This window comes from Egretta garzetta, unplaced genomic scaffold (genome assembly GCF_000687185.1).
Source record: "Egretta garzetta isolate BGI_Z169 unplaced genomic scaffold, ASM68718v1 scaffold145, whole genome shotgun sequence".
In the NCBI taxonomy this organism is placed as follows: domain Eukaryota; kingdom Metazoa; phylum Chordata; class Aves; order Pelecaniformes; family Ardeidae; genus Egretta; species Egretta garzetta.
This window is the reverse complement of record NW_009259687.1, coordinates 70,681-88,688: the sequence shown is the minus strand read 5'-3', so window position 1 is coordinate 88,688 and position 18,008 is coordinate 70,681. Positions and strand designations below refer to the sequence as shown.

Sequence of the window (18,008 nt, the reverse complement as noted above, 5' to 3'; positions counted from 1 at the left end):
CGCAGGCTGGAAAGGAATTTTTATTCAGATAAATTAAAAGTCGCGTCACACGGTAAGAGGCGCGGGGTGCCGCGGCTCACAGCCGGAGGAGCGGAGCAGGCAGGGGCTCCGCCGCTCGCACAGGCCAGCAACCCAACCGAGAGGTGTACACAGTGGTCCCTACGCAGGAGTCACCCCCCAAAAACCCCGCACAGGTACAGCCTGAAAGCGAACCCAAGAAGCACGGCCTAACAGCGCGCCTCAGCCCCGGCTGCCACCTGCGGACCCAGCAGCGCTGCTTAATTTGATTTCAGACATGGCTTTTCTTCTCTGGGCCTCGCCCCCCGCAAGGCGAGTGGCCCCCCGGGGCTGGCTGCCCCTCGGGGAGCCCGCCGGCTGGGTGGAGAGCAGATCCGGACACGCGTCCGTACCACGCCAGCGCTTTTATACCCTCTACAGCGTGAATAAAACATCAGGGAGGGAGCCTGCCGACCCCCCGCACCGGGGCTTTGGAAAGCGTGCAAGACGGAGACCAGCAGGGCAGCGGGAAAGCGGCAGGGATGGGAGCGGCTGGCTGGGATCCCAGCCCGCAGCACACCGCTACCGGCCACCCCGGGCCAAAGAGCAACCTGCCGTACTCGGGGATGATCGGCTTTTTGTGAAATTGATAGCACAAATCCACCCTACCACAGCAGTGAGGACAGCAATTAGCGATGCGCTATGCTCTTGACATGCAAATGAAGCAGCACCGCTGGACAGCTGTGCCCTAGCGCCAAATACTGACCAGCTCGGCTCCTTGGCCACAGGCAGCGGACACAGGCAGCTGGAGCAGCCCACACCATCTCCAGCTGACAGTTTCACTATTGCTGTTGAAAAGCCTTCTAAAAGTGAAGCAGACTGCAACAAAACAAAACAAAACACTAATAGATTCACATGGCAATACAATAACCCCTTAAATTTTAAGGTAAGTTAAATTTCGTACAAATCAAACTTCCAAAAATATTTTGCAAACTCTGGCATATGGCTATGATACACTATGTACAAATAAAATACCAGAATGGTTACGTTTTATTGCTAATTTTTTTTTTTTTATTTGGTTAAGGAATTATACGGTAGCGTATAAAAGGGTGTGGGAAGTAGCAAGAAGCAAGTGTTGGCTTCTTGTCCTCTCAAAAGCCAAGGTTGGTTGGTTTTGTTTTGTTTTTAAATACTCCCATTTTCCAATGTCAGATTAAAAGCATCGTCATACTGGGTCACGTCTGCATTACCCAAACAGGACAGAAGAGCAACAGTGAAAGATGCCTAGGCAATGGGTAACAGGGCTCCATTTTCTACATTCCTTCACTGACTCATACTCCAGGATACAATTATTCATAAAACATCCAGTCTAAAGTTATACGTAAGTCAACAACTATGAACTGACTTCCACATAAACTGATGCTTCAGCGAGGCAGGCAACTTCAATCCACTAATCATGCAAACTCCCAACAAGATCAGCGGTATTCGTGAGCAAAATCACCCGACTTGGCCCTGGTCTAGCCTGCAAAAGAATCCCTTCCGCAAAAGCCATTTTCTATGTTCCAGAAACATTCCGTGTTTAGATCCACTGGTATAAACAAACCTTTAAGCTCCTTTATAGCAAGGAAACCTCACTTAAAAGCATGCATCAGTAGAGAACTCCAACGCGACTGCATGCTCCTATCCTGCTTCTTACATCCTTCCACGGGTGAGAACACAGAAGGTAAAGGTACCAAGAAGCAATCACATTCACATTAGTCAGGAAACAGCCCAGAAGTCTACTCTGGGCCTTCCCCACCTGCTCACGCTTCTAGAGACAGGAGCTTTACTCAGGGCACTTCATCAGTGATCCCAGCAACAGTGGATGGAAGAAACCAACAGCACCAGCAACCCTGTCAGAAGATCTCCAGCGACCAGTCAGCGAGACTGTCAGCACACCGCTGATCATACCAGAGGTACAAACTATTCAGGTGCTACTCAGCAGGCTGCATTGTAGGCTTTTACCTCCTAAAGCATCTGTTAAAGTTCTTCAATAGCTTTACTGTTTTGGTTTTTTTAATAGATAGGGTCATCTCGCAAAATAATCTGGACACAATACAGCAAAGCTAAAAGAATGCTGAAGTGAAAACCCAACCACTCGGGAGGTAATTGCTCCTGTAGGCTCATGATATGAAAACATTTTCGACTCTTCCCTCTAAAAATAAATCCTGCTATAGATGGGCATGATTTACCACTCCTGCTTTCCTCTGACTGAGTCCAAACTCATTCGTGGATATACTTGGCCAAAATCAGAAGTTTAGCTGAAGCTCTTAACCACCCCTTTTAGGCTCAGTCTCTCATCATAATCAGCTTACTACCAACACAGCCCCTGACACAAGCTTCCCCTTAAATATGCATAATTTACTCTATCTCAAATATTTACAAGCAGAAGCATCCCATCTTTACAAGACAGGTTTCTTTCTGCTCTACATAAAGTGCAGCTCTCTAATTTAAGGCAAATTTCAGTGAAATATAAAACCAAAGTTTTATTTTAGTATGTACACATTTTAAATTAAAACCAAGAACTCCCTTTTAGTGAGAGGAAAGTGTTTCCCAGTTTGGGATTTTTCTGGATTTTAAACACAGTCCCAATATTATGTCCTATAGACATATAAATTTGTAAATTTCTTTTCAATAAATGCAAAAAAAAAAGGTGGCAATGTGTACAGTAATTTAGCTTCAAAGATCAGTAAAACACTGGGAAAGTGCAGACGTAGTTTTTCATGTCCCGTAGTTTCCTTTAGCTACAGTAGCATCCATCAATACCACATTTCTAAGTATATATCCTATACACCTAAAGCTAATCTCAGTTCTTGTAAAGAGTATTTCTCATCTCCATCTGTGTCAAATTTCCTAAAGCTCTGTGACTCTTGGGATGCAGAGCCAAGCAGTTTTTGAAGATCTTCATATGATAGTTTTCCATCGGAACCTTCAGTTGCTTTTTCAAACAAATTCTGAAGATCTGCAAAGAGAAAATGATTTAAAAGTAGCTCCTTTAAGTACACAGGAACATCCTATAAGCTGCTCTTCCAGTTCTACTGCACTATGTCTTTCTACCTGGTAATTAAATAAAGCAGACCCAAGTACGTAGCTTGCCTTCTGCATTGTTGCAAGCTGTCAGTAACAGTTTAGGGGAAAAAAGCATGAGCATTTCTGGATTAAATTACATTAAATCTGAAAAAAAAAAAATAATCCCCATTTCTGGCCACGACTAATAGCCCATTCTACAGCCACTAACTGCATACAGATGAAGTTATCCTCCACAAAAGCAAGCTCTGAACAACTGTTGCTATATCAACAGCACAGACGATATAAAAGGGAAAAGTGTCTGTTCATTTCCTGATGCAAAGCACTGCCCTTTCAGTAGCTGAAGAGACTGAACAAGATCCAGAAACCACTCATTTAACCAGGCAGTGCTCTCTTAAAATAAAGAAAAGAAGAAACCCCAAAACATACACGCTCACACCTACTTCGTTTTCCTTCCACCCTAATTCTGCCCTTGACTTCTCTCAATCTCTGGGACACTTGGTTATAATACTTTGGCACTCAAAACAATTACAATTCATTTATAATGCACACTCCTGTTTAAATCCAGGGTTTGGTTTTTTTTTTCCTCTTTTACAGGCTAAGTCTTTTGGGGGAGGTTAATTACTGTTTCTTTTTTTTTTTTTTTTTTTTTTTAAAGTCTGTAGTTCTCAAGCTTTTAAAATTGACCTCACTTCTCCCAGAATGCCCAGGCACACTATCATAGTTCCAGTTATACTTCCTTGTCTCTTAAACGTTTACATGAAATATTCAGAAAAAGAAAAGGTCACCCTAGAAAGGACATACCTTTGACGTTGGAAACTCCTGGTAAGGACGGATGTCTCAGCTGTCCGTTACCCTCTGTGTTGTCATCAGCTGACCTCGAAGCCAGCCTTGAAAGGTCTGTGGGCTTTGCTGTGGTACTCAGACTACTTTCAACTGTTACAAAACAATTTCTATTAGTCTTACCTATTCCACAGAATTACGGTTAGCAGAAACAAAAAAAGAATGCTGATAAAATAAATTAATTTTCTTTTTGTGTCACATGTGCCGCATGGGATAAGAATGCTGCAAAATCATTTCAGAATACAGCAGTGTTGTCCCTTTTACTAAAAACTGGAAGAACAGAAGGAAGGAAACTTTTTTTGGACAGTTATACAGCTTTAATCTTTCATGCTGTACTAGGAGATGTGTATTTGTAAACCTCATACAAAGAATGACTTAGAAGTGCTTTCTATTTCCCAGTCTGAAAGTGCCAAAGAAGCTTTATTAAGCAAATTACTTCTGCCCACCTGGGTTGTTTTCACCTTGTCAATGCGGGTATCTATCTTCCCCAAGAGCAAGGTCTAAACTTCCAAGTTGCTGATTAGCAGATTAACAACAAGCACAGGTCTACTGTAATGAAGCATTTCAAATCCTATCTTCAGCACTACCTGAATATATACAGCAAAAGTGCAGAACTGAGACAAGTCAGCAGAGACACAGACCTTTCCCCTATGTTACACTCAGATTTTGAAAAAGCAAAGATAGAAATTTATACCCAGTAACATCTACAAGTTCATCACTGTGTGCCTTCAAATACAAGCTACTGATGCATGTGAAAACTGCCATACACATGGAAAGTCACCTTCAAACTTTTGTAGTCATATGTAGTTTTCTGATTTGGAGCTATCAGTTTCCTACCACTAACCGAAATAATCTTCACCAAAAATCTTAAGGAACCACCTGAATTAACTATCCACCTTCGTCAATTATTCTTTGAATTACACAGGAAACCTTCAGGTTTATGGGTTACTATTATACAACATTCTTACCATTCTTTGATGTCTCAATGGGTCTGTCATTTTCTGGCTTGCCTGTGAGAACACTCATCAGCTGAAGCTTCTCTCTTAGTTTTGATACCTGAGAATCTCTAGTTCCCATTTCCTGCTTAAGCAGAAAAAAAAAAAAATTCTTAAAAATTTTTCAGTAGGTAGAGAAGATCAGGAAAAGTAGTAATTTTTAATCTGCAAGTACTTTTGAGTGACTTGGAGATCTCCAGGCTGATCAAGTTTAAAATTCTAAAATAAGATATTAAAAAAAAAAAAAAAAAAAAAAATCTATGGAAAGATGTAAGGAATAAATTCACACGGTCTGTAAGAAAACAATAGAATCAGTACCTCAATCTGAAAAATAGGCAACTATTTTGCAGACACTGATTTCAAAATACTCTGACATTTAATTTCTGTATTTCTTATATAAATGAGCAAGACACTGAAAAAAATCACTATATAAACCAGTCTAACATATTCAGAGCGAACATTTATACATTAATTGAATTGCACAATTGTTTTAAATCTTCGTCTGCAGAACCTTTGTTCTGGAGTCAAAATAAAACCACCTCATTTTTTAATATGGAGCTCCCTTGCTCTTTTTACGAGGCGGTTCCAGATGTTAGGTTGAGTTCACATCAATCCAAGCTTAGAACTGACAGAGTAGCCAGTTCACTCACCTGCCTTCTTTCCAGAAAGTGGAAACTAACCTCAGCAGCGCTGCCTCTTATCCCCAGCCCACAATTTGGCCATTCAGTTAGTCTCTTAAGCTCACTCGCAGCCAGTCATCAGATCATTACTGAGAAGTGGCTTTCATCAATTCCTAGACTCCACTAGCATGAAGTTTCTCTATGTCAACCCGAGAAAGTTTTTAAACCTGGATAAATGCCGTTAGCCCCTTTGCAGTGTGAACCAACAACATTTGGGCTAGCTTTGCTGAGAGCATGGCAACAGGTACTCAAATGAGCTGGCCTCCAGAGTCCCCTGTTCCACTGGACCATGGTCTGAACTTACCAAGATTCTTTCAACTGCACAAAAGGATATTATAGCAGCTCTGCTATGTTATCTCATATGTAGTCAGAATGATAAGACTTTAAACAATTACAACTTTTCTTCCATCCTAATTGACTTCCTGTCCCCAAAATGGGGTGGATAAACTGACCTTCTGCTCTGGACTTTTAAAACAAACTGGATCAGATTAGCCTGCTTGCTTGCTTTCCTCAATTTATAATCACGTTTTAAATGAGACTTAAGACAATAACATGCTCTACTAATCCAGTGTAATTTGTGTTTCCTTACTGTACCTTCAGGTCTTTATCTGAATGAGTTTCATTATCTAGTTGTTCTTCATTTTCCACTTTTAGAGAGGTAGTTGCACCATTCCCCTGCAGGAAAAATGGAGGAGAGCAGAGTTTATTCATGTGCTTATTATTTTCTACAGTAAGTTTCTTTCCTTCAAATTTGGCAGGCTTGAAACAAGAAAAAAACAGGAGAAATACATGCTAGAATAAACATAAAGACAGTGGGTTATGTAATTTACCACAGGAATGTCAGCATGTTCCTTATTGCTAAACATACAGAACATGTTCTCAGAGACTGGCCCCAGTATGGCATACAGAAAGCACTGGAAGGATTTATGAAGATATTTAGTATTAATTTATTAATTTCTTTTTTAGCATTTAAGCACCACTGTACAATCCAGATGCCCACTTAGCTCCTTAGTGGTCTTAACACACCCCTTACATGCCAGTGTGCCTTCCTAAAACATAGTTAAAGAGGTTTGTGAATCCCGTCCCATTAAGCAGTCTTAAATGCCACAGTGTTTTGAACATTTTTCTGTAGATTCTGCAGGGAAGAAATGACTACTTCAGAGATACTCTTAATGTTGTTTATCTGTCCAGAAATATGGAACAATTTCCAGTCTTCTCAAATGAAATCCTAAGTGTATCAAGTTTCATTCTGACGTTTTCTTTAGTTAGGTTTGAAGAGCTATGTCTGTAGCGTACAGCCTGAGTAGACACCCTTAGTCATCAAATGCTTACCACATTGGTAGACAAGTTCTCTCTTTTGTCCAGATTATTCACAGCAAGGGGGGAGTTTTCTAACAGCATAACCCTCCGGCTAAGGTTAGTGACGGCTGAATCCACATTTAGAAGCTGGATGTCATTCAGCTTTTGGTACGCCACTACAGTATTATTTAGCTCCTCCAAAGCTGCATGCAGCAACTGGCTTTCCTGAAACATAAAACCAGCACATATCAGTTTACTCAACCTCTGCAGCACTCTTGCTATTAACAACATGGTGACTGACCCAGTTTAACTGGGCAGACTTCAGACTGGCTCTCCACTGACACTGCTGAAAACATCTGAGCAGAAGCTTCCAGAAAGTTAACCCAGCTTTCAAAGTTTGAAATAGACATTTTCCTCAGGGCTAACCTCTTTGTTGCTAATGTAACTGCTTCAACCGTGCCAGCAAACACACAAAGCCTATTCATATAATTTTTCAGGGCAAGCTTAGCAACCACACCAACGATTTTTCCCAAGAAAGCCTGTACTAGGCCTATCTTCCTCAAAACTGAATCTTGTGTGTAAATATCGATTGTATTAAAGGTAAATAAATGCAGTCATTTTATTCCAAGCCATTCAGCTAAACACCCACACATTATCCCTTTTTTTTGTTGTTGCTGAATCCCCGCTTTCTGCGCCTTATTACATTGAGGGTGACTCAATACATCCCACTCCCAAATTGGCTTAGATTGGCAACTACCTGCCATAAAATCCATTTGATAAAAGGCCTTTAACTCATTGCCATTTACATGAGTAAAGTACACCTATAATTTGTTTGATAGGTCTTTTTACTCCTCGCCCAGTTAGAACACAAAAAAGTACTCTCAGACTAGGATACTTTCCTGTTTGCACATAGAGAGGAACAAACTACAGCAAAATGATCATGTTTCCTTTTGAAGGAGATCTGTATTGTCTTAATAAAAAAACATTCTTTTTTGTACACTACAATACTGCAAAACACTCAAAAAAGTTAAGTATCAGTGATACTTGTATCAATATTCCTTATGCAAGGGAGAAAAATACCTGTTTGCAATTTTCTGTCTGATTTCTCTCAGTCCTTGGTGCAACAGTGGAGGGAAGTGAAGGTATCTGTTTTAATTCCTTCTAAGGAAAGAAACAGAAAATTATGTTACCAAATGCCTGTAAAAAAATACTAAGCTTTTAATAACTGGCAGGCTGTAGCTAAGGATGTTTTGCTAAAATTACAGTCACTCATGTCTGTTGTCCATGCAGTATTTTAACTAGGCTAATACACAGTTTTCTGTTTCAGACACATAAGGTCCAAATTTATTTTAATTAAACCCTCCTAATTAGCTCTTCTCCCTTTAATGAAGTATTACAACACACATTTCACTGCTACATACACACTGCCATACCTGCAATGCTTTCACAGCACCCACTGACCAGATCAAGTTTTATAATGTGTTCAATTTATATTTTTTCTGCAAGGACTCTTATTAAAGTAATGCTATATTGCGGTTTAGCTGAAAACCTTTAATTATTGGCTCAGTTTGTTAACCCCAAGGCAGGGGTCGGTACAGAGTGAGTAATTTGTGGTAAAGATGGTCAGTCATTTCACCCTTACATGCGTCCTTAATTCAACCAGCAAACTGCATCTCAATGCTTCCACCATCCCCAGTTCCTAAGACAGTGCAGTTAACATAAGCAGTACCCTGCATCACACAAGAGCAGAGATTCCCAAGGCTCCACATCTGTGTAGTAGGAAGCAAAAATCTGCAGGATAGGAAGTACAGAAACAACCAACAATTTTGGCTACAGGAAGTTACATACTTGATGCCACAGAGGAGATGCCACACAGGGATCATGAAATTAGCAGCGTATTAAGGTACCAGCCAGCATCTACTAAAACTTCAAAAGTATTTTGAAGGCATAATGCAAAACTCCACACAGTTCTTAAACGTGCTTCATATTAGGCAGGTAACAGTTAAAGCACAGTGTTAAATTGGCATGTTTTCTTACCACATCATTCTGGAGTATTTCTATGGATTTCTTGTACTCTTCAATAGCTGTCTGTATATTTTCAACATCATGAGAAACACTGGTAAGAGTGCTACCTATGTTCGCTACAGTCTGGAAGAAAAAAAGTAGAAAAAAAGTCTCAGTCTTCCTCAGCTGTACTGTTCCAAAGCTTCAATCTGCTAAACACAATGTTTTGCTAGTGAAACCACAGGCAGACCGCCACAAAAAGGTGCACATGAGCTTGGAGTATTTGGAACTTCCTTTGGAGAAAAAACTGTAAATTATACCCAAGGCATCTCCAGGCCAATAGATGAACACACACTCTACACCACGAGAGCCTAAGCTAGATAACCAAAACTACGGGTTTGCTACTCTCACACCCACAGATGGTCTGGCATTAATTTACAAAAAAATAAACCTGAGATGAAGGCATCTTATCTCCACTCTACATGGAGTACTTGTATTGACTACAAGGATGTGGACATCACCCACTGACCCTGCCTTACTGGTCTTTAATGGCTATCCATCAGACACGTCATACACTGCAAAACTAGTCTGCCAAAGGTCACAGATTAGATTTTCAAGCAAGCATTACCTTTCTTAAAATGAAAGAATAGCTCTGAAGCATCAGGATAGCCCCCATGAATTCTGCAGATAGAGTCAGTGTGCTGCGACAGCTACCTTTGCTCCCGTCCCATCGTTCCCCTGCCTTCACCTACGTGAACTCCCCCTACCCCCAGCTCTAACCTTTGAAAGTAACTATTCTGTAAAGCTGCACTGGTGTTTCAGCAGCTGACAGGATTGCACCTATCCAAGTCAGACCATCAGCTAGGACATCCACAGACACTAATGGAAGTTACAGTAATTGGACAGAGCATGCCCCTATGCTTCTCATTCAATTTTTAATACTTCCTTCAATCAATAAAACAAACGGAACTCATTTAAAAATCCCCTTTTCCTATGAACCTGTTATGTTCATAAGCTCTTAAGGCACTAAAGTGACCCTCTAGCTACCCAGACTATATTCAAACAACATCCATACAAATCTTCCTGAGCTCTTCATTTTGCAAGTCTGAACACAGGTTCAGCAAGCAATCTCTCTGCCCTGGAGGATCTCAGGACACCTTTAATACCTTTCATCAGTCTGAACAAAAGCCCCTGACCGAGGAACTCCCCAAATAATCCTTCAGGACTCTACCACCAGCAGGCAGCTCCCTGTTTTCAGGAACAGTACCTAGAGGGAAAAAAGGCTTAAGAAAATCAAAATCCTATTCTAAGAATAGCAGCCTTTTCTTCCAAGAAAGGCAGGTAATTCCAAAGACAGCTGGATGCAATGGGCAGTTGAGCAGGAGATTTTTCACCAGGGCAACCAAAAGACAGGCTACCAACCTACACCCACTGAAGTTCTCCTGTGTGACAGGAGGTAGTGCAGCACACACAGAGGGGTCAAAAAGAAGTCCAAGTCTTGAAACCTATTGCTTTTCATTAACATAACACTTACAAACCATTAAAAAGGTTGTATATAAACCTCCAAATAGTTTTTCTACACTCAACACCTCACAATATACCTCTTAGAAGGATTTCAGCTCTGTTTTTACCATATCAACCTTGCAAAAGGTAAATGTAAGCAAGATGGCATCAAGAGAACAGTGCGAAACAGATGCTACTTCTAACACCTTACTTGGACTCAACAGCAGAGATTGGCAAGAATTCAAAAGTTCAAGATCTTTGATTTTCACAAAGCGCGACCAAGGAGGGACTTACTTCAACGTGAAAAAAGCCTTGCTGTTCAGCAGATCGCTGCAAGCTGAAACTTGTTGGCCCTAACACTTTGTCCTGACAGTACTGAAGCAGCAAGATGACAAGGTTTTTCTACATTATATAAATAAAGTAGGTGCAGTTTCCAGACTCTAGGTACTGCCTTAAGACTTACTTCTGATACGACACAGTGGAAATCCAGCATGCTCATAACAGCAAATTAGAAGCTTAGGAAATAGCTTTGCTTTTCTCCCAGAAAAAGAAATCCTAGCAGCATGATCAGCCAAACCACACTAATTGCTTTGCATATGACTGGCTTGTTGATTATACATTAATTTTGTAGGGATAGGAAATGAGAAGTGGAAACCCATAAAAGCCACAAAGACAACTGGACTGACATTAGGTGTTAGCCCAACACAAATGCTTATTGCTAAATAAACAGAACTGCCATGGAAGAGCTGCAGAAGTTTCAACAAGCCCTTTTTACCAAAATAAGGAGGGCAGTTCTTTGGTAAAGAATGCTCAGCTAAGGCATGTGGTAAGACACTGTATTAACAGAAGTCACTTCAGAAGTAAGCCTGTGTAACCCAGAAGGGCCCACCTTTCAAGGGATTGTCAGAAAACCATCCCAGTACAATTCACGTTTTGCTATGCGTGTACTGAACACCAATAAAGCTCCCACACTGATGTTCCATGCCCACCACTCCCAAGTTAGACTCTCCCCCCACCTCAAGACTGTAAATGCAGAGCCAGATGTAGAACTATATACTGCCCAAGATGAGGAAGTTTTCCAGAAAGCAATCAATTTTCTTTTCCAATTAAAAAAAGCTAAACAAACCCCCTAACTGCAAGCAGAGTTGTAAAACTGCAGACAGACTTTCTGCAAGTGTCTTAAATGATACGAAGATTAGCAACCTGAAGGAAAGCAACCAGAAAGATCAGCTCCAAGGTAAAGAAGTGATAACATCATACAATCAGAAAGAAATGCATCTCCAGAAAGGGACAACCAAGACCTTAAAATTTTTTATCTGCCATACATTATCACAGGATCATATCAAGTACATTAAGTCAAATTTAAAAACAAGATGGAGAAGCAAATATTCCTCACGTGCAATTCAGGTAATTCCTGTTGTCACTGCTGTCCCCAAGACCCCAGCTGCAGCTTAGCAGCACAGAAAATGTTTAGCAATAGCCACATCTACTGTACTTACCTTCTGAAGTTTCTCTACTGTGAGAGGAAGAGAAATCAGATCAGAAGCAGACTTTATGTTGTTTTTGAGATGATTTACTGTTGAGGTCAATAGTGATAACTAAAAACAAAGAGGAATGTTTAGAATGTGTCAACATAATCCTGATTCTGACCTTCCCCAATATGACTTAATTTGTAACATTTGTAACAAGGCAAGACCAATATACACACACACACACAAAACACCCCTGGCTCAAGTCCTGCCTAGGCTACATTTAAAATATTCTGCCTCCTGCAACAGAGGCAATTTTTTTTTTTTTTCCAAAACTGAATAAAAATCATAGAAACCCCTTCTTTTCAGTAATGTACCCTCTGCCCATTTTACATTAATCCCCTTAAGAGAGAGGCTGTTGTGCAAGAAAGATTTTACACATTGTGCAAGAAGCCTTTACGTGGAGGAAATAATTATCTACTTCTGTATTTAGCAATCAAACCTGCCTGGCAAAACCCAGCAAAGCCATGCAACTTCTCTATCTCAGTGACAGGCAAAGAAAGTGCATGTATCACCTAAATTTTCTGCTACAGAAGCGGAGCAGTGACAATCCAGGTACAGTGGGATAGCTCAATTTCTGTCAATTGTTTGACCTAGAAGGCAAGTTATTCAACGGGTCTTCAGGATTATTTATTTATTCATTCAGGATGACAGGCTGTCAAATGAATTAAAAACAACCACATGCTGATCATTAATTTCTAACACTTTAAGATCAATTGGCAGCCATCAGGAGTCAAAATGAAGAAAAATAATTTCTTCTCACATTTGACAACACAAAAGTAGAGCAGATAAATCCCACTTCCTTCTGGTTAAAAAAAAAAAAAAAAAGTTGTTTTGCAAGCTGAGGAAATGGACAAGATCCTAATTTTACATTAGGCCAACATTGATCAGCTGGCCTGCAGAGTGTCTGGTTCCACAGCTGTGAATATTGGCTGACACAATTCCCAGCAGTGTATCCTAACAATTTATGAGGAAAAAACCCACAGTAACTAAATTCTGATCCCCAGAAGAGCTGGCTCGGGCTGTAACCAGACCCTGAAGCAACTTGAGGGCCTGCAAGAACGACATGCAAGTATCTTTAACATCCAGGTGCAGATGATAACATTTGAAAAGTCCAACGAAGCACCTATACATCTGTGGATAATACATACCGTAATTTTCAAATATATTTATGTGCCCCATTAAGTACTGAGCCACTGCACAGGACTGAAGAAAAAACAATCTGAGCAGGCACCTCAATACTCTTAAAAATTAAACCCAAAGCACCAGTGTCAGGGAGGGCTCCCCACACACACCTCTTGATACTGCTAACTGTGAGCAGCTCTGAACTTTTACCCTCCAAACCAAAAAATTCAGTAAGAGCCTTGCTGAATGCTTTGTCTGAAGCATGAGCTAATACATCAGCTGAGAAAACAGCTTTCTGTTAAGTGGCTTAGTACTAGCCGCATAAACAGAGCTAAGACTCACACCAGCTCAGATTCCGAGTGCGTATCAGCAGATTTTATGTTCACAGGACACCAGTCCTTTATTTGTAGCAACATAAACTTGTACTGATTTGGGTACCTTCTTTCCACGCTCACAAAGTGTTTGCAGACACTCACAGAAATTTGAAATGTCAAATCTCTCATCATAAACATCACAATTATTTGGCAGGAAAATTAAGAACTGTACAGTTCTCAGGTTCTTATAAATTCTGCATGAAGTCTTTCCACCAGTTGCATAATTTCTCCTCTTTGCAATCAGTTTCCAGTCCAACTGGATGCTCATCCTTTTTTTGCTCGTTTAATAATGAGGCCTATACTCCACTGTAACTTTAAGCATATGGTCACGGAAGTCCTTAGAGAAAAGCTCAGCACTGCACTTGAAATTAATTTCTGTAAAAATAAGTCTGAATGGAATATTTTATTATTTTTTCAAAACCAAGCACTGATCCCCCTCACCTGTTTATTGATCTCTGTGATATTTATCCAAATTTTATTTAAGCCCAGTTCTCCAGTCTCAATTTGTTCTAGTTGCTTTTGCTTCTGCACCAAATCTTCATTCAGTTTAGGAATTTCTTGGAATGATGTATTTTGATTAGATTCCACTAAAAAAAAAAAAAAAATTAAATTAATTTAAAAAACCCCAAAAGTCCAGGTAAACAACATTGAAAGGCAAAAGACAAATTACAAGTAGCAACCTTTACAGCAGTGAAAGGCAGCAATAACAGTTTCTATGTATGGGTTTATTGCCAATTCAGAATTAAGTGTTTGTTCAGAATGACAGCTCTTTTTTGTTCTAAGAGCACTAATGTCTGCAGAGAGAACCCAGAGAGACCATACCAAATTTAACACTTTGCAATAGTACTGTCATTCTGGCAAACCCTCAGCAGGTCTTTATTTAGTGCAGTTACTTTGCATTACTTTCACAGAGGATCATGAAATAGTAATGGGACTTTGAATAAGAACTGCCAACAGAACCAGGGCAAAAGAGGCACGCGAGATGAACCTCAGTGCCCTTTTCAAGCTTGCAAAGGGGCTGCTGACCATGAAGCGAATTCCAAAGAGATTAACATGATTACAGGTATTCCACGTAGCAGAAAGACTACTGAAAAAAAATAATTTATAAGCTTACACACTAGCGTCTGTTGGTACACAAATCAGTAAACAAGGTCCTTGGAAATAAAGTCATCTACTACTGCAATTCATACTACAAGAAGAGGGAAACATACAGCTCAAACTAATTCAAGTGAGTCTCAGAAATGCAGGTCTTCCAGGTCTGCAGTGACTAAGCTGTTAGCTGCAAGCGCTATTAGGCAATCCTAAAACCCTAGGTCTGGGAAACAAATAAGCAAAGGCTTTGAGATGGACATGAGTGAGTTCTCCAAAACCTGCACCTCCACCCTGTAAAGCAGCACAGGAACGCTCCACAACAAACCACCAATCGTTCAGACCACAGACCGCCAAGAGCAGTGGGACCTACGTGGTATGTAGCTGGCAGCTCCTAGAACAAATTTCCTTGTGCATCCAAATTTTCCTTTGACATCCAGTCAAAGAGGAAGCCTTCAGGAGTGCTTCAGGCCCATGGAGCGGATGCCCAAATACACACAACTGGAAAGCCCTGCATCTTCAAAAACCCACTTCGCTTTTCTTGAAGCAAGTCCTAAAAGTAATTTCTAAATTCGGAGTAATCTGCGTTGACCACTCAAGAATCAAATAATGCTTTCAGTTAAGCAAGGCCTTGAAAGGTGTATTTTAGCCAAAACAGACTGAGTGCTAATTGTGCATTTGGCACAAGCAGTTCACGCTGAATCTGATGTTTCAGAGGCTCTTGCAGACAGATTATTCTCTATTTTGCCACTCTCACTGCATACAGTGAGACTCACTTAACTTCCTTAGCGCTGCAAAAAACTCTGAAGTACTATATGCATTCTTAGTATCATTACTAACAACCAAAGGGAAACACTACAATAACTTTCCCCTAACCCAAACGTACTAGATGCAAAGACGTCTTATTTTTAAAAAGTGTTCATACCACACTCTGTTTGTTCAAAGGATGACAGAACATTAACCAATACTGCCATGGGAATCTGCTCTTATGGGGGGAAAAAACTGGATGAAGATTCAGAGGAGGAAGATTCTCTTTCAAAACCTGCTGTAGGACAGACGGATCCCACACCTTTGTTTCTCCATCCACCCACCCATCTTGCCAGAGCACAATGTTCCTTTCTGGAACCAGGTTACTATTGGCTTTTTGTTGTCGTTTTTAATGCTGCACCTCATTATCAGACTCCTGTCCAGCTTTGAGGCATGCTATTACAGTGGCAAGGAAATCCAAGACGATTTCATTACTAGACCACCTATTAAAAGCACGGCTTTTCTATCAGAGCTATTAAGGAAACAACCAAAACATCTGTAGCTGCCAGACAGTAAGCTCAGAGAGAACAACTGCTTTAACAAAAAAGGTCTATGCAGAACAGGAATGATGAAACTTAGCCACACCAAAGCCAACAAATGTTGTCATTGTGCAAAACTTTTACTGCCAGTACATACTTAAAGCAGAGCAGTCCATGGCGAGCAGCAGTCAGCTTACCCAGAACACAGAAACAGCTACTGCAGAGCTGTTCGGTACGCTCACAGCGCCTGTAACTGAAGGTATCCTCCATAGCCGGCGGAGACCAGTTACGGCTAACTTTCAGAGTTCAGTATCAGTTAATATATAAAAGCACATCTATCAGCAACGCTTTCTCTCACTCCCAGCCAGCAGGTTCCACCTTGGCAGACAACTCCCCACCTCACAGCAGCGTTACACACCCCAACGGGAAGCCCTAAACACCAACAGCAAAGAATTTCTACATCCATTTCCTCAATACCTCTTTTACCACAACCAAATCAAGCACTCTGCTTACCTCCAGCCCTAGCAGCCTCCTAATTTTTGAATTGATTTCACCAGCCTTACTTTTAAGGTCACCTTCATGTCCTGGGCACAAACACTCCTGGCAATTTCAGGCAAAGCGTAACTACCTAGCTTTCCTGAAGCAGCTAGAGACTACCTGAATGCTTAAGCTTCACCGTCTTCTGCTTCATTCACACAGCTTATCCTTGCCTTTTTCAATAGGTAGGATTTTAAGTACTACTAAAATAAAGCACCAAAACATATCTTGTGTGCAGAGATAAGGTATAGAGAACCCAGAGCACACTTTACATGCAAATCTCACCATTTGTTAAACCTCAGCACTACAGAAGTTATAATATTGAAGTCTTATATGGACAGGAAAACCTGAGACCTACAAGCAAAATGCTTCACCTTAACTCCATACTTGGAAATATTAAACATGATGTAACTTTGCACCATATGCAACATAGCATAGAAGTTGAACAAGAACATGTCAATACAAGCAAGATAAACACTCAGAGGATACAAAAAAAAATAACACCAAAGCAACATACAAATTGCAGTAACCCCATAGCAAGTATTAGAGGTTTTTAAAAGAGCTCAAGACAAGAGCATTGTTTTCCATTGGGCAAGGAGATGTAACATTTGCCTTGGATTCACCCAGCCTCCGAGTGGTTTTGGCTCCGAAGACTCCAGTTCAGGGGCAGTTTGTCTACTCAGTACTTTCAAACTTTGAATAAGCAGGTAGGCACCTAAAGCTCTTCATACTGCCCAAAGCAAATGTGAAATAGTGTAGTTATGTTTATACTTACTAGTTCGAAACTTCTCCTTTATTGCATCCAGATCCTCCTTGAGAGCCACCTGCATCCAGACTAAGCCAACGCACGCCACCACACAAGCAGCAAGAATGACAAATGCACATAATGGGTAACAGAATCTGCAGCATCGTAGATAGTCTCCCCTGGGTAAAGCAAAAATAACAGATTGTGAATATTAACAGTACCTAGAAAAATTTCATTTTAAATGCTGATCTACCAAAGTAAGGGACAATGCTGGAACAGCACACATGTTTTGGCTGACAACAGCTAACGAAGAGCTTCTCCAACAATAAATAAGGCTACACAGTGAGATCAGGGCTGTTACTTTCTGTTCAGTTTATCCTCAGTAGGCACATCTAGCATATTTAAGAGCAGCTGTCAGGCTTCCCTTACTGAAATTTCCTGCTTTGCTCACATAAACTTATGTTAGGAACATCTGCTTGATAGCTTGGAAAGCAGGCTTCAAGAAACGGTACTGCCAGAACATTAGGGCAAGTGCTTCTAGGTTATCCTAAACTGCGAAATCCTAAGTTTCTCTGCAGCGTGCCTACTTTTAGTTATTCTTAGAGACCCATTAATAAAGCTGTTACTTAACTTAAAAGTTTATCTATTGGCAAAAGCACGTCATCTCTATGACAAAACCAGCACCGCGTCAGCTGGCAGACACAGGACCGTGCCTTGCCGAACGCGCGGGGACAACCGTGCTCAACACGTCGATGAACCGACCCCGAGCTGCGCCAGGGGCTTCAGCTGCAGTGAGCACAAAACATCTAAACCAAGAAGAAAAAAGCCTGAGGGGGGTTCGGATCTGCTTCTACGCCCAGCCAGGCGACCTGTGGGGCCGGACACGCTCGGTGCGGCTCCAGGCCATTCCCGGCAGTGCCCAGCGCCCCACAAGCC

The 18,008-nt window shown here is 41.0% G+C and overlaps 1 protein-coding gene across 1 annotated transcript in view; it reads right to left on the bottom strand.

Annotated features, from left to right (window-relative positions):
* Window positions 1–572: 572 nt before the first annotated feature.
* The window catches only part of EFCAB14 (EF-hand calcium binding domain 14), a 22,289-nt gene continuing 4,853 nt past the window's right edge, over window positions 573–18,008 (bottom strand). The window contains exons 2-11 of the mRNA XM_035894184.1: window positions 17,103–17,270; window positions 13,857–14,002; window positions 11,887–11,985; window positions 8,918–9,028; window positions 7,961–8,041; window positions 6,914–7,105; window positions 6,176–6,256; window positions 4,875–4,986; window positions 3,868–3,999; window positions 573–2,998 (exon numbers count right to left, since the gene is read on the bottom strand). Of these exons, the coding sequence (XP_035750077.1) occupies window positions 2,823–2,998; window positions 3,868–3,999; window positions 4,875–4,986; window positions 6,176–6,256; window positions 6,914–7,105; window positions 7,961–8,041; window positions 8,918–9,028; window positions 11,887–11,985; window positions 13,857–14,002; window positions 17,103–17,270 (1,298 nt within the window). The 3' untranslated portion in view covers window positions 573–2,822. The remainder of the gene's footprint in view (window positions 2,999–3,867; window positions 4,000–4,874; window positions 4,987–6,175; window positions 6,257–6,913; window positions 7,106–7,960; window positions 8,042–8,917; window positions 9,029–11,886; window positions 11,986–13,856; window positions 14,003–17,102; window positions 17,271–18,008) is intronic.